Here is a 13,465-nt window from a genome sequence, read left to right on the forward strand (position 1 = left end):
GTGTAGATTAATGTTTTTCATCAAATATGGGACATTTTTGAGCCATATTTCTTCTAATATTTTTTCTATTTTTTTTTTTTTTTTGCAACTTTCCTTCTGATACATCCGTCACACTTAGTGGTGTCCAACATTTCTCTGAATCTCTGTTCATTTTTTAAAATTCTGTTTGTTCTTCAAAATGCACAATATCTATCATTCTGTCTTTCAGTTATCTAATTCTTCTTTTGCTGCACTAAATCTGCTAGTAAGTACCTCTAATGATTACTTTTTTCATTATTATTGTGCTGTTAAACTTTTGAATTTACTTTTGTTTCTTTTTTATCATTTCTGGATTTTTATTTGATGAAACTTTGTTATCATGGCTTCCTTTACTTCTTGGTTTCCTTTAGTTCTTTTTTTATTCCTCACCTGAGGATATTTTTCTATTTATCATCAGATAGAGTGGGAGGGACACACACAGAGAGAGAGAGAGAGAGAGAGAGAGAGAGAGAGAAACATCGATGTGATACAGCCACATCAGCTGGTTGCCTCCTGCACCTGCACGATCTGATGAGGGCCAGGGATGAACCGCAACCAAGGAATGTGCCCTTGACCTGAATTGAAACCGTGACTCATTGGTTCACAGGCCATGCTCTAACTGCTGAGCCAAACTGGCCAGGGCAGTTTCCTTCAGTTCTTTGAATATATTTATACTGGTCACTTTAAAGTCTTTGTCTGTACATCTGATGTCTGAGCCCTCTCACAGATAGTTTCTAATGATACCTCTAAATCCCCTATTTCCTACCAGGCTTGTTTTATTTTTGTTTTGCTTTTGCTTGCCTATTTGTTTAGAACAAAATTGAGGATTTGCTTTGTGATTTCAAAACATAGTACAACGCTGCAGTAATCAAAACTGTGTGGTTTTTACATCAAAAGACACTATCAACTTTGTGAACATCAAAAGACACTATCAAAAGAATGAAAAGTCATCCTACATAATGGGAGAAACTATTTACAAATCATGTATCTAATAAGAATACAGAGAGAATTCCTAAAAGTCAGCAACTAAAAAGTAAACAATCCAATTTAAAAATGGATCAGTGAGATATCACCTCACACCTGTCAGAATGGCCCCATCAACAAATCATCAAACAACAAGTGTTGGCGAGGGTGTGGAGAAAAGGGGACTCTAGTACACTGCTGGTGGGAATGCAGACTGGATCAGCCACTATGGAAAACTATATGCTGTTACCTCAAAAAATTAAAAATTGAACTTCCATTTGACCCAGAGATCCCGCTTCTAGAAATATACCCTAAGAAGCCTGAAACACCAATCAGGAAGGATATATGTACCCCCATGTTCATAGCAGCACTATTTACAATTGCTAATATCTGGAAACAGTCCAAATGTCCATTAGTAGACGAATGGATAAAAAAGCAGTAGTACATATACACAATGTAGTACTATGCAGCTGTAAGAAAGAAAGATATCTTATCCTTTGAGACAACATGGAGGGACCTGGAAAGTATTATCCTAAGCGAAGGAAACCAAGCAGAAAAAGACAAATACCACTTGATCTCACTTATATACGAAATATAATGAACATAACAGTCTGAGGAATATGTTACACCCAGAAACATGGATGTAGGGTGCAGACTGACAACCCCCAGAAGAGGGGGTGGTGGGGGAGTGATAAACCACAGAACTTATATGCATGTATGCATGAACAGTGGATATGGACAACAAACTGGGGACAGGGCAGGGAGGGAGGGGGAGGGGGGAATCAGTGGGGGAAAAGGAGAAACATCTGTAACAAAAATTAATTAATAAAAATTAAATAAATTAAAAATAAAAATAAAAATGGTCCAGCCCAGCTGGTGTGGCTCAGTGGTTGAGCATTGACCCATGCAACAAGAGGTCACCAGTTTGATTCCTGGTCCAGGTTCTGGGCCAAATCCCCAGTGGGGGACATGCAGGAGGTGACCAATTGCTGTTCTCTCTCATCAATGTTTCTATCTCTCCTTCTCCCTTTCTTTCTCTCACTCAAATAAAAAAAAAAATGTGTTTTTTTTTTAAATAAAATGGACCGAATGCCCTATGTGGTTTGGCTTAGCAGTTAGAGCGTTGACCCGCAGACCAAAGAGTCTCAGTTTCAGTTCCAGTCAAGGGCACATGCATCAGTTGCAGTTCAGTCCCTGGCCCTGACTGGGGTCGTGTGGAAAGCAGCCAATCGATGTGTCTCACTCACATCAATGTTTCTCTCTCTCCCCCTCTTCTCCTCTCCCCTTCTTCTCCTCTCCCCCTCCCACTCCATCTAAAGATAAATGGAAAAATATCCTTGGGTGAGGATTAAAAAAAATGGACCAAATTACTTTAATCGATATTTATGTAGAAAAGAGACATGGATATTTATAATCACATGAAAAGATGCTTGACATTATTAATTACTATGGAAATGCAAATCAAAACCATAATGAAATACTAGTGCATATCCATTAGGATGGCTATTATCAAAAAATCCCCAGAAATAACAAGTGTTGGTGATGTGGAGAAAATTTGAACTCTAGTATATTGCTAATCTGTAAATGGTACAGCCACTAGGGAAAACAGTATGGCAGTTTCTCATAAAATTAAAAATAGAATTACCATATGATCTAGCAATTCCACTTCCGGGTATATACCAATAGAGTTGAAAACAGTGATTCAGGCAGATGTTTTTATACCCATAGTCATACATAACAGCATTCACAACACCGAAAGTTAGAAATAACTGAGTGTTTATCAACACATGAATGGATAAACAAAATACAGCATGTATATACAGTGGAATATTATTCTGCCCTAGGGGAGAAAAGGAAAGAAATTCTGACACATGCTACAGTATGGATGAACCTTGAAGATATGCCAAGTGATATAACCTAGTTTCAAAAAGACAAAAATAATTATAGGATTCCACCTACATCAGGTACCTAGAATAGTCAGATTTATAGAGACAGAAAGTAGGATGGTCGTTGCTGGTGGCTGGGCAAGGGAGAAGTGGGAGGTAGTGTTTAGTGGATACAGAGTTTCATGTTCGGTCTGGGAAGATATTCTGGAGATGGATGGTGTTGATTAGTTGCACAACAACATGAATATACTTAATGCCACAGAGTCGCACACTTAAAAATCATAAATTTTATGTTATATCTATTTTGCCACAATTAACAAAGAAAGAAAATAAGGAACTTTTTTCTCCTTTTCCTTTCCCTTCCTGAACTATTCAGTCCAAATGCCACTGGGCAAAACCATGGAAATTAGCATCCGCACCAGATGGTGGGTCAGGCTGCAGTGCTATAGACCACGCAGGGTAAGAGGGATCCATATGGGGGCAGCCCAGCAGTCATGATAGCTGAGTAGAATGATGTCCACATAAGAGGCTGACCTGATTCGGTATGTTAGAAACTCCAGGTGTCAGAGCTTGGGTAAGGTTGGGAGGTCTCTCCTACATGGTAGGGTAGCCCTGCATAGAGAATCAGAACACAGGTAGTGTGAAGAGGAGGCGTCAGCACAGGTGGGTGGTAACAGCAGCCGGGCCTGGGGTGTTAGAGTCCAAACTGGGAGAGGGAGGCATCCACATAGAGAAGGGGGCATTTAGCAGTGAGGAAGCCTGGACAGGTAACTAAGTACATTTAGGATAACGGTAGTAGTGTTGTCACAATCAGAGAAGGGAATTATAGTTATGGAAAGTGGGGGATTGTGAGGAAGTCTGTGTTGTAAGATTGGAATTGGTAATATCAGGGTGAACCCTTTGATTTCAATGTACACGCATGCATGTAGAAACAAGTACATATGTAAATGTGTGTGTGCATGTATGTAGTACACATATTCCTTAGCTCTGTCCACTGAGAGGGCCTGCTGGTGACATCACTCTAAAAGCACTGAGCATGCCTTGCACCCAGACTTCATTTCTAAATACTGTTCTTCACCAATAAACACTAGGGCTTCTTGGATCTAATTATGAGGAAACAGACACACCCAAATTGAAAGGCGATCTACAAAATAATTGGCTTGTGCTCTTCTAAAGTCAAGGACATTGAAGTCAAGGAAAGACCAAGGAACTTGTTTGAGAATGAACTAAATGAAAGAAACAGAATGACTAAGTACATTGTTGTATGAACATTGTATGGTATGATTTTCTATAAGGAATACTGAGATAATCTAAAGTTTGAGCGAGGTCTGTGGAATAAAGGGCAACTAGTTATGTATCAATCGTAATTTTCTGATTTGGGGGAATTGTAGAGAACATCTTTGTATATGGGAAATAAATGCGGAGTTATTGAGGTAATGGGGCAGACTGTCTGCAGCTTCTCAAATGGTTCAAGATAAAATATTCTTTGTGTTATAACTTTTCTGTAAGTTTGAAATTGATGAAAAATAAACTCCTCTCCAAAAAGTGTTTAAAATTTAAACTAAGTTGTTCAGCTGTGTTGCATGCTGCTGAGTAGTGAAAACCAGTCCACCTTGAAGCAGAGGCCATCATGGACCTTAATGAGGGTAGGTTCCAGCAGACAGTGCAGATAGAGACCAGAGTTACACAGAAACTGAGGATGAGACTGGTGACAATTGGAAATGGCAGATGTGGCCAGCTTTTTTAGGAGTTTAGCTGTGGAGTGGAGGAGGGGCCCTCAGAAGAGGGGGAATCATAGTCAAGGATCTGGAAACAATGATATACTAGAGAAGTCTGAAAAATCAAGAGTTATCCTAAATAGGCAAGGTCTTAGAGAAGTTCTATCTTCAGATATTGGAAAACCTTGCAAGTCAAAGAGATGCTTTTTGTTTGTTTGTTTGTTTTTTTAGAGGGATGAACTACAACGAATGTTTATAGAAAAATAGATTTTGACTCAACATTAGAAAACGTTTTGAGCTGTCCAGCAGTTGTATAGTTAATTGCTGTGTGAGAAGTGAGCCTCCAGTCACAAAAAGTGGAAAATAGGAGACTGGAAAGTAGGTGTTCCAACCCAGTTTCTGGATGTGACTCCTTTATTGATTTAGGGTTGAGATTAGATGGACCTCCTGCTCCCACCACATTCTGGGGCCTATTTTGCACAAGTGTTTAAGTAGGAATTCTCAGCCCTTTCTGAATCTTGAGTATAACAAGAAATTACCAGTTATTGGGGTTCCTCTTTAATTGTGTTGTTTATTGTGCTATCACAAATGTAGATAATTTCACATTTGCAGTGACCAGTATCTCATTTAGTTCCTTAAATATTACTCTGGATGGTTGCGAGTAAAAATGTCAGTGGGTTACTGGTGGGGAGAGGTCCATGTCCCCACCTGTTGCCAGTGGGGGTGGATTTCTTGCCATATCCCTAGGAAAAGAATTTCCTGAGACTTGTGCAAGAGGATGAGATGTTGTAGAAAGCTTTATTTCTGTGGAATTAAACCCCTGAGTTTCTAAGGTCCCATTTCCTTTAGTCCAGTCATTAAAAAAATATACCTGGGGCTTCAGTAGAGCTAAAATCAGAGCCAGTGTCCAGAGTTTCCTTTCCATGTTGAAGCCAAATCCAGTCTAGCATCAGGCTAGTTTAGCTTGTTTCCCACTGTAGACCATTAGTCTGTTGTATGTGGGATGTGCATGGCCATGGGCCATATGGGCGAATGCAAGGAAGCCAAGAGTCAGGAGCAATGAGAGAGAACTCCTTTGTTTTAGGGCATTATCTATTCCCAATTTTTCATGGGCTTTCAATGGCTCCACCCATTTCTAGCCAATCCATGGCTCCCCAGGCTTGACTAACAGACAAGGTACCGTGGCTAGTCACCTCCTACTTCACTGTGCATGCACCCATCTTTCCCTTTGACAGACCCCTTCCACCAGTGATCTGCAGGCGGTGGTTCCCTAGGAGTACAAAGTTGAAGCTTTCTGGTGAAGCTGCCCAAATAACATGCTATAATGTCTGGCCTTCCCTTTGCTCTTTTTCTATTATTAATAACTAGCTAATGCAGTTGTATCAGGTGGGGTTGATTGTCCCCTTGCAAGCAAGCCAGTGGCCGAAAAGTGTGGAGACTGGAGTGCAGCGCCTGTGTTCATTATGCTGAGAGAGGGGCCTTTTGTGCATTGATGATTACAACAGCTCGGGAGAGTGTGGGATTGCTCATGGGGATTATCTTTTGTGCTTTCCTACTTTTTCTTGGAGGTTGACTTTTTTTAGAGACAGCGTATTTGCTGGGTAGGAATAGTAATGAGGCAGGATCCCCTATGATTTTATATTCATGGAATTTAGAAAACTGACTTTTTCTTATGTATTTAGAAAAATACATTGTCAAAGGAGGAAACAATAGATCAGTTGTTAGCAGGTAGATGAGAAAACAACAGTTGTGTTGGTTCTTGTGGCCTACAAATGAGTAGTGCATGTGCAGGATAGAGAAAAGGAGAGCAGGTAAATGCAGCTGAGGGTAATGAGCTTCCTCAGAAGCCCTCCGTGGCCATCAGGAAAAAGATTCTGTACCTTTTAAGTGTCCGTTGAAAGCATGGCTTTCATAAAATCACTCTCAAAACTTTCAATCTTTATAAAATATGAAATAGAAACTGATATAGTCTTGCTGCTCCTGTTTATCTAAAGATAAAGCTTCTGGTTTTTTTCTATTGATAATTTAAATAAAAATTAAAATGTTATGTCTAAGAGTCTGAACAATTTATTATTAGCAATCTAGAACTGATCCCAATTTAAATTTGTAATTGATTTTTAGGTTGTAGAACAAATATACTTTTTTTAAAATTTATTTATTTTTGTTACAGATGTTTCTCCTTTTTTCCCCTACTGATCCTCCCCCACTCCCTCCCCACCCTGTCCCCACCTTTGTTGTCCATGTCCATTGTTCATGCATACATGCATATAAGTTCTCTGGTTTATCTCTCCCCCCGCCACCCCCTCTTCAGGGGATTGTCAGTCTGACTCCACTTCCACGTCTCTGGGACTACCCTGTTCCTCAGACTGTTATGTTCATTATATTCCACAAATAAATGAGATCATGTGATACTTGTCTTTCTCTGCTTGGGTTGTTTTGCTTAGGATAATACTTTCCAGGTCCCTCCATGTTGTCTCAAAGGATGTTACCTCAAAAAATTAAAAATTGAACTGCCATTTGACCTAGTGATCCCACTTCTAGGAATATACCCTTAGAAGCCTGAAACACCAATTAGAAAAAATATATGTACCCCCATGTTTGTAGCAGCACTATTTACAATAGCTAAGATCTGGAAACAGCCCAAATGTCCATCAGTAGACGAATGGATAAAAAAGCAGTGGTACATATACACAGTGGAGTACTATGCAGCTGTAAGAAACAAATATACTTTCTTATAGATGTATGAAACAAAAATATGGGTATATATAACTAAATTGACCCACAAAATTAATCATGGGAGATTTTGGGGGGCCAGGAGTTTGGCCCAAAACTCTATCAGATTTATCAAGATAAATCTCTTGATCCATATTTTAGTTTGTGTTTCTTTCTGACCCTAGAAAAAAACCTGTGTTGAGTTGCTAAAAATACCCTTTCAGCATCTTCATACTTAGTTGTTGAAATCTATGAATAAAAATACAAGCTTTGAAAATTAGTTTTGTTCACCAGTCATATCATCCCCAGGAATTTACTGAAGAAGAACCATAGAATCAAAAAGGTCCTAGTCCTAAAACGTCTGTCTTATTTTTAAATAAGATCATTGATAATGGCATAAATATCTAACAGCTAAAGAATGATGCTTCATAATCATTGTGAAGCTAGATACTTCATAATTATTGTGCTTCCATTAAGTAAAAATTATGAAAAAACTAAAAAAATGTATTTGCAATATGATTATAATCATGCAGAAAATCCGCGTGCCTAAGGACAAAGACTTGAGGGAGATGAGTCAATACAGTGTTAAGGGTAGGACTGGCGGTACACTTCCTTATTGTAAAGCCACGTGACATAAATAAAAACTAGTTTTAAAAAATGGATTTGACTGTGGGTTGGGCATTTTACCAAGGAATAGTTTGAAGTATGAGACGGTGGGGTGACAGTTCTGTTGTGTCTAGGGGGGAAACAGGCCTCTGCCCCGTGTACCAGGCCCACAGGTAGGCAGGACTCCACCTCAGCCTCAGTCTAGCTACAGGTGCATCCCAGCATCCACGGGGGCCCCAGGTGATGTTGAGGACATGCTGAGAAAGTGGGCTGCTTCGGATCCACTTCCCTAAAGACACCTACTTGGTCCCAGACTGTCTAATAACTGAGTCTGCTCAAATGGTTACATGTTTATTTGAGGTCAGCCCAGTTCTTAAGATTTCACAGCAAAACTTACTCTTGAGATGACACATTAACTGATCTGTCCTTAGCTTCATCCAGACTAGTTCCATTATCAAACTTGTTTTCCTCTTCAGAGCCATTGAGAGCAGAGTCACCTGGACTCTCCTCTGTAGATGTCCTTAGAGTTGCAGACATCAAGGTCTCCTATTCGCTGCCCGAGACCTCTTAGTTGCCACCTCACATGCCTTGTAGCTCAAATGGAGCTTGCCGGCCAGATGGTCACACCTTCTCCTCACTGGCTCCTGTGTTAAGCAGCTTCAGTGTCTGTGATGCCCACTTAGGAACTCCGGGCACTGTCTCCAGCCCCTGTCCTCCAGCTGCCATCTGTCTGTCCCTGCACTGTCTCAAACCCATATTTTGTTCCATTTATATAGTCACTGCCCCAGTAGGTCCTTAGTCTTGTGCTCTGGCCTTGTCTCTGCAGGGCAGCATTAACCTCCACACGGACACTTGTTCAGAAACTTGTCTGACTCCCTGATCTCCACGTAGCAGATGCACAGCCCTTGGTTTGAGCACTTGGGGCCTTCAGCCATCAGGTTCCAACTTGCCTTCCACGCTGCACCTACTCTTCTCTCCTGTAAAGCTCTGGAAGCTATGCTTTCTGAATTGGATACACTCAAAAAATTATTCTCTGTTGCTGTACACAAAATAATAAGTGCATGGTGCTACACTATGAGTAGGAATTTGAGCACCAGGTTGTCAATCTTGTTTGACAGAGGGCATCCTGTTGGGGAGATGAGAGGGGGTGCATTTTAAAAAGTGCTTGCTTAAAGCATTATTAATTGTTAAAATAAAACAGGACAAAACAAAAAAAAGAGAGCCCTGTCTATGGCAGTAGATTATTTCCATCTGCACATAGCTAAATACCATTTTGGAGACAGACAGAAAAACTAGGGGTGGGGTGATGGGTGGGGGGTGGAGGCGGTATAGCCTGACATTAACCAAGAAGGAGGCAGACAATTGGTGGTTGTTAGAGTTTCTGTTCCCTTTATATTCTTTATCCTCAAGTTACAACTGCCCCCTCACCCAGTTCCTTAAAAAAATGTGATACTTAGTAAGGTTTGTTTGTATGCCCCTGCCAAGACATTATTCAAGCTGTTCCTCCTGTCACTGACAACAGGCATAGAATTGTATTTTGTGTTTTTGAGAAGCCTGGCTACTAGAACTATCCAATAAAGTCATCACCAAGTATTGCATTTGCACGTTCTGCAAATAAAAATATATAAGTGAATGTCTGCTGATTAATATATCAACCCTACAGGTGTCTTTATTTGTTCTCTCCGAGTATTTCTTTAATAGTTCTATCAAGAAAAGATTTTTTTGGTTTTGAAAAATAGAATGGTGTTTTAATAATGTTATAAGATATCCAGCATGTCCCACTTCATTACAACTAACTTTCTATGTGCCCTGTTCCAGAGAAGAGTAAAAGAATGTTTTTCAACATGTTCAGAGAATAAGTAGAATTTAAACCTTTTAGTATGTGTATAAAAGGCAGTGTTTGCATCATAAAGACATTTTTCTAAATCCATTACAGTGTTCTAGATGTCATTGTTTGGGAAGTCGGATGTTTTAAATGTTTGAAAAACAAAATGGAGTATTTGCAATTTAGGAATAATTTATTTAAAATAATGCCATTCCTCTGCATATTTGAACAATCTGTCCAAAACACAGCTCATTCATGTGGGACTTTGCCTGTGCAACTCTGAGTGGGAATCAGTAGTTTCTTTGTTCGTTGCTATGGAAACAAGTCAGCCTATCCTGAATGGCTGTTAGATCACGCAGAGTGATGCTCTTATCTCAGTGCAACTTCACCACAGAGCAAACTGGCGCTGACATCTCCTGGCCTTCCAGCTCTCCTTCTGGGGGCCCAGCACCATGCAGGACCCACCCCGGAGGCTCTCGGCCATGCCCTTCCTCAGCTCCTTCTTACAGGGCCGCCGGCACTCCGCCTCAGACACCGTGCTGAGGCTGCCACAGGGACAGCACAGCTCCGCCACCAAGATGCTCTCCTCATCCTCTCTCCAGGTGATGCTAGCTGTGTCCTCTCTCAGCTGCGCCAAGAGAAACCCAACTTGCCCCGAGAGAAAAAGTAAAACTCCTTTTCTTCTTAAAGATTGCCACACCTTTGAATTAAATTTAAGGAATGCGAAGAGGCTGTGTTGTGTTTCTGCCTTTTTAAATTTTGACCATTCCGCATTATACTTTTTACTGGCTGTTATGCTAAGAGTGTCAGTAGATATGTAATAGGAGATAAAATGATTGACTGTTTTGTGTTGTTTCACTAAAATGAATGTCTGAATAAACCTCACTCCCTTAGAAAAGATCTGTTTTTACTGTTTCTTCCTCTTTGCCACCAGTATGACATGTAGAGAGAGATTGTGTTTGAGTTTCCTACATTAAGATAGAGTGCACTTAGATGCAGTGGAAATTCTTTTAATCTTGACACAATGAAGGGTGGTTAGCACCAGCTCATCTGTAATCCTGAGATAAAATGGAAGCTGTTTCCCAGGTTACTGTTCTGTTTGGAGGGTGGAATTTTGAATATCTTCCTTGCATGTTCTAGGCAATTCAGGACGTCCAACACCAAAGTATACAAAAGTCGGAGAGCGTTTACGGCATGTCATTCCTGGACACGTGGCCTGCTCCATGGCATGCGGGGGCAGAGCGTGCAAGTACGAAAACCCAGGCCGCTGGAGTGAGCAGGAGCAGGCCATTCGGGGGATCTACTCGTCCTGGTGAGCGAATCTGTCGGGCTGTGGGAGTGCTCCCCTGCGGCTGAGTAGGAAAAGGGAATGACTCTGTATCTGGTGCCGGGTGGCAGGAGGCTGTGGAAGAGGGTGGACAGGGTTTTGGAGTCAGAACCTTGCCTCCCATCCCTGGCCTTGCTGACGGACAAGCTGTGGTCTGCTCACACAGGCACTCTGACCCTGTTTTCTCATCTGTGAAATGCAAATAATAAAACCCACTCCATAGGGTCTTTGTTTAAGTTAAATAATATATGTAACTCTCTTACAGAAATGATGACTATATAGCTTTTAAGTTTCAGAACTTGCTAGAAATAATAAAACTGTTGAGCTATCAACTTGAAAAATTATGAGGTACATAACGTAGTCTTCAGTCTTCAGTTTCATACAGGGAAGCTTTAGCCTTGTTTTAATTTTGGTCCTATACTCTGGGTGAAAGGACCCATTTTCACACAGATAGACATCCAGTCTGCCTCAGTAGGAGTGGTACAAGTTGTTGGTTCAGTGGACAATATAAGATGCTTGCATTTTTTATGGTATATAAGGGCAACTGAATCATAGTGCTTTTTATTATGAATAGTAAAATGTTAAGTATATCTTTTCAGTGTATTGATATCTGAAATGTTTTGATAATCAAACCAAATCCCATTTGAAACTCATTTAGAGGAAATCACTGTTTAAAGAATTTTAGTGGTGAATCAGTTTATACAGCAAGAGTCCATTTACAGATTAGACATTTGTTAACTTTCATATTAGATTTTCTGGGTACATGGATAGTGATATAGTTGGGGGTCCACTGTCACTGTTCTTCACAGATAATTTTCTAGTCTGTCACTGTCTTTCTTAAAGAGTGTTGTGAAGAAGCAAACTCTGTTCCTGAGGTGTCTGACAAGTAAATTTCTAATAATGCAGCATAAGGCCACATTAATATTTTTTATTAATGCTGACTGAACAATCTGAGTCTTTTTTGCTTCTGCTGATTTCATGTTACATCTCTCATCTCGTACTAAGTACTATTAAATCTTGGGGCTTCCAAAGCTTTGGGGGTCCCTGTTGAATTTCAGGCATTGCCTTGGGGGGAAAGTTGGTATTTTTTTGGATCCTGCCTTGTCCGTTTAATGCTACTACTCTCAGGTTCCTGTGACCCACAACTTGGGTTAGACTGTCTGATGTACCTTTTACCAGAACACTGCTTGAGAATTCAACCAGAATGGAGTGAAACCAGAGCCCTAATGAGGGGCAGCCATCTGTGGGTCTCTGTCCATTTGTACAGTTAGTAAACATGCATTTGGCTACAGGCCAGGCACTGTGCTAGACACTTTCAGATTATTACCTCATCTTCATTAAACTCTCATGAAGTAGGCACTGGTAATGTCATTTTATTGATGAAGGAATTGAGGTCCAGAGAAACTAAGTAATGTGCTACTCAGCGAGAAAGTAGAAGAGCCAGCATGTAAAATCAGGCCCAACTGATTCCAAAGCTCTTATTTTTTGTTAAATTGCAATAACTCAACATTTATTTATGACCACATGTGGGGATTTTTGCTGAAGCCTTCACATCCACATTGTGGGCGGGTGTTTTTGTTTTGTTTGTTTTTTAATTTTTTTTCTTTATTGATTTTAGGGAGAAAGGAAGGGAGAGGGAGAGAAAAACAGAAACATCAATGAGAGGCAACATCGATTGGCCGCCTCTTGAATGACCCCAACCAGGGATTGAGCCCACATCCTGGGCATGTGCCCTGACCAAGAATCAAACCGGCAACCTCCCAGTGCATGGGTGGAAGCCCAACCACTGAGCCACTCCGCTGGGTGTGGGCAGGTGTTTTTATTCCCATTTAACACATAGGTAGCTGTACTGCAGACAGCTCAAGAACTAGAAGTGCCTCCTCGCCGCCTCATTAGTAACCTTTGGGTAACCTAGCCTGTCGCCTTTGCTGCCAGTTGAGGTTTCTCCATCATGTCCACTAGAATCTCATGAGTGTCCTTGAAAATGCTTTGTTGCAGTCCATCAATACTTATGCCCTGAAATTTTTCGAGAGATTTAAGCAGCTAGGTAGGGTTTCTTAGAGCCCTAATCATAATGCAAAATGGAAGCCAGATTTGGATAAGGAGATTCTTATCTTACAGAGTTATTGAAAGCATACAAAAAGTAGTGGCTTGATAGCTGGCTCTCTCGTCCTTATCTCACCAGTCCCTCTGCCCATCTGCAGGGTCACTGATAGCATCCTGGCAATGGCTCGCCCATCCACTGAGCTCCTGGAGAAGTACCGCATCATCGAGCAGTTTCTGAGGTAAACGCCACATTGTTCATATGTTTCAGTAAGCCCATTCGTGTTTCTCTTCCATTGCTTTTGACTTCAATGGACAGCGTTTTCATTTTAATGATAGGCATAAAGAACTTATTTCAAATAAGGAA

The 13,465-nt window shown here is 40.7% G+C and overlaps 1 protein-coding gene across 2 annotated transcripts in view; it reads left to right on the top strand.

Moving 5' to 3' along the window:
• The window catches only part of PTPDC1 (protein tyrosine phosphatase domain containing 1), a 46,857-nt gene that overhangs the window by 16,125 nt on the left and 17,267 nt on the right, over positions 1–13,465 (top strand). Inside the window, exons 1-3 of one of the 2 annotated variants that reach the window (XM_036261160.1) lie at positions 10,181–10,398; positions 10,867–11,040; positions 13,260–13,340. In XM_036261160.1, the coding sequence (XP_036117053.1) occupies positions 10,181–10,398; positions 10,867–11,040; positions 13,260–13,340 (473 nt within the window). Of the gene's footprint in view, positions 1–10,180; positions 10,399–10,866; positions 11,041–13,259; positions 13,341–13,465 lie in introns of those variants that run through there. The other variant, XM_036261159.1, reaches the window with a different exon arrangement.

Source organism: Molossus molossus, unplaced genomic scaffold (genome assembly GCF_014108415.1).
Source record: "Molossus molossus isolate mMolMol1 unplaced genomic scaffold, mMolMol1.p scaffold_m16_p_14, whole genome shotgun sequence".
NCBI classification, from domain to species: domain Eukaryota; kingdom Metazoa; phylum Chordata; class Mammalia; order Chiroptera; family Molossidae; genus Molossus; species Molossus molossus.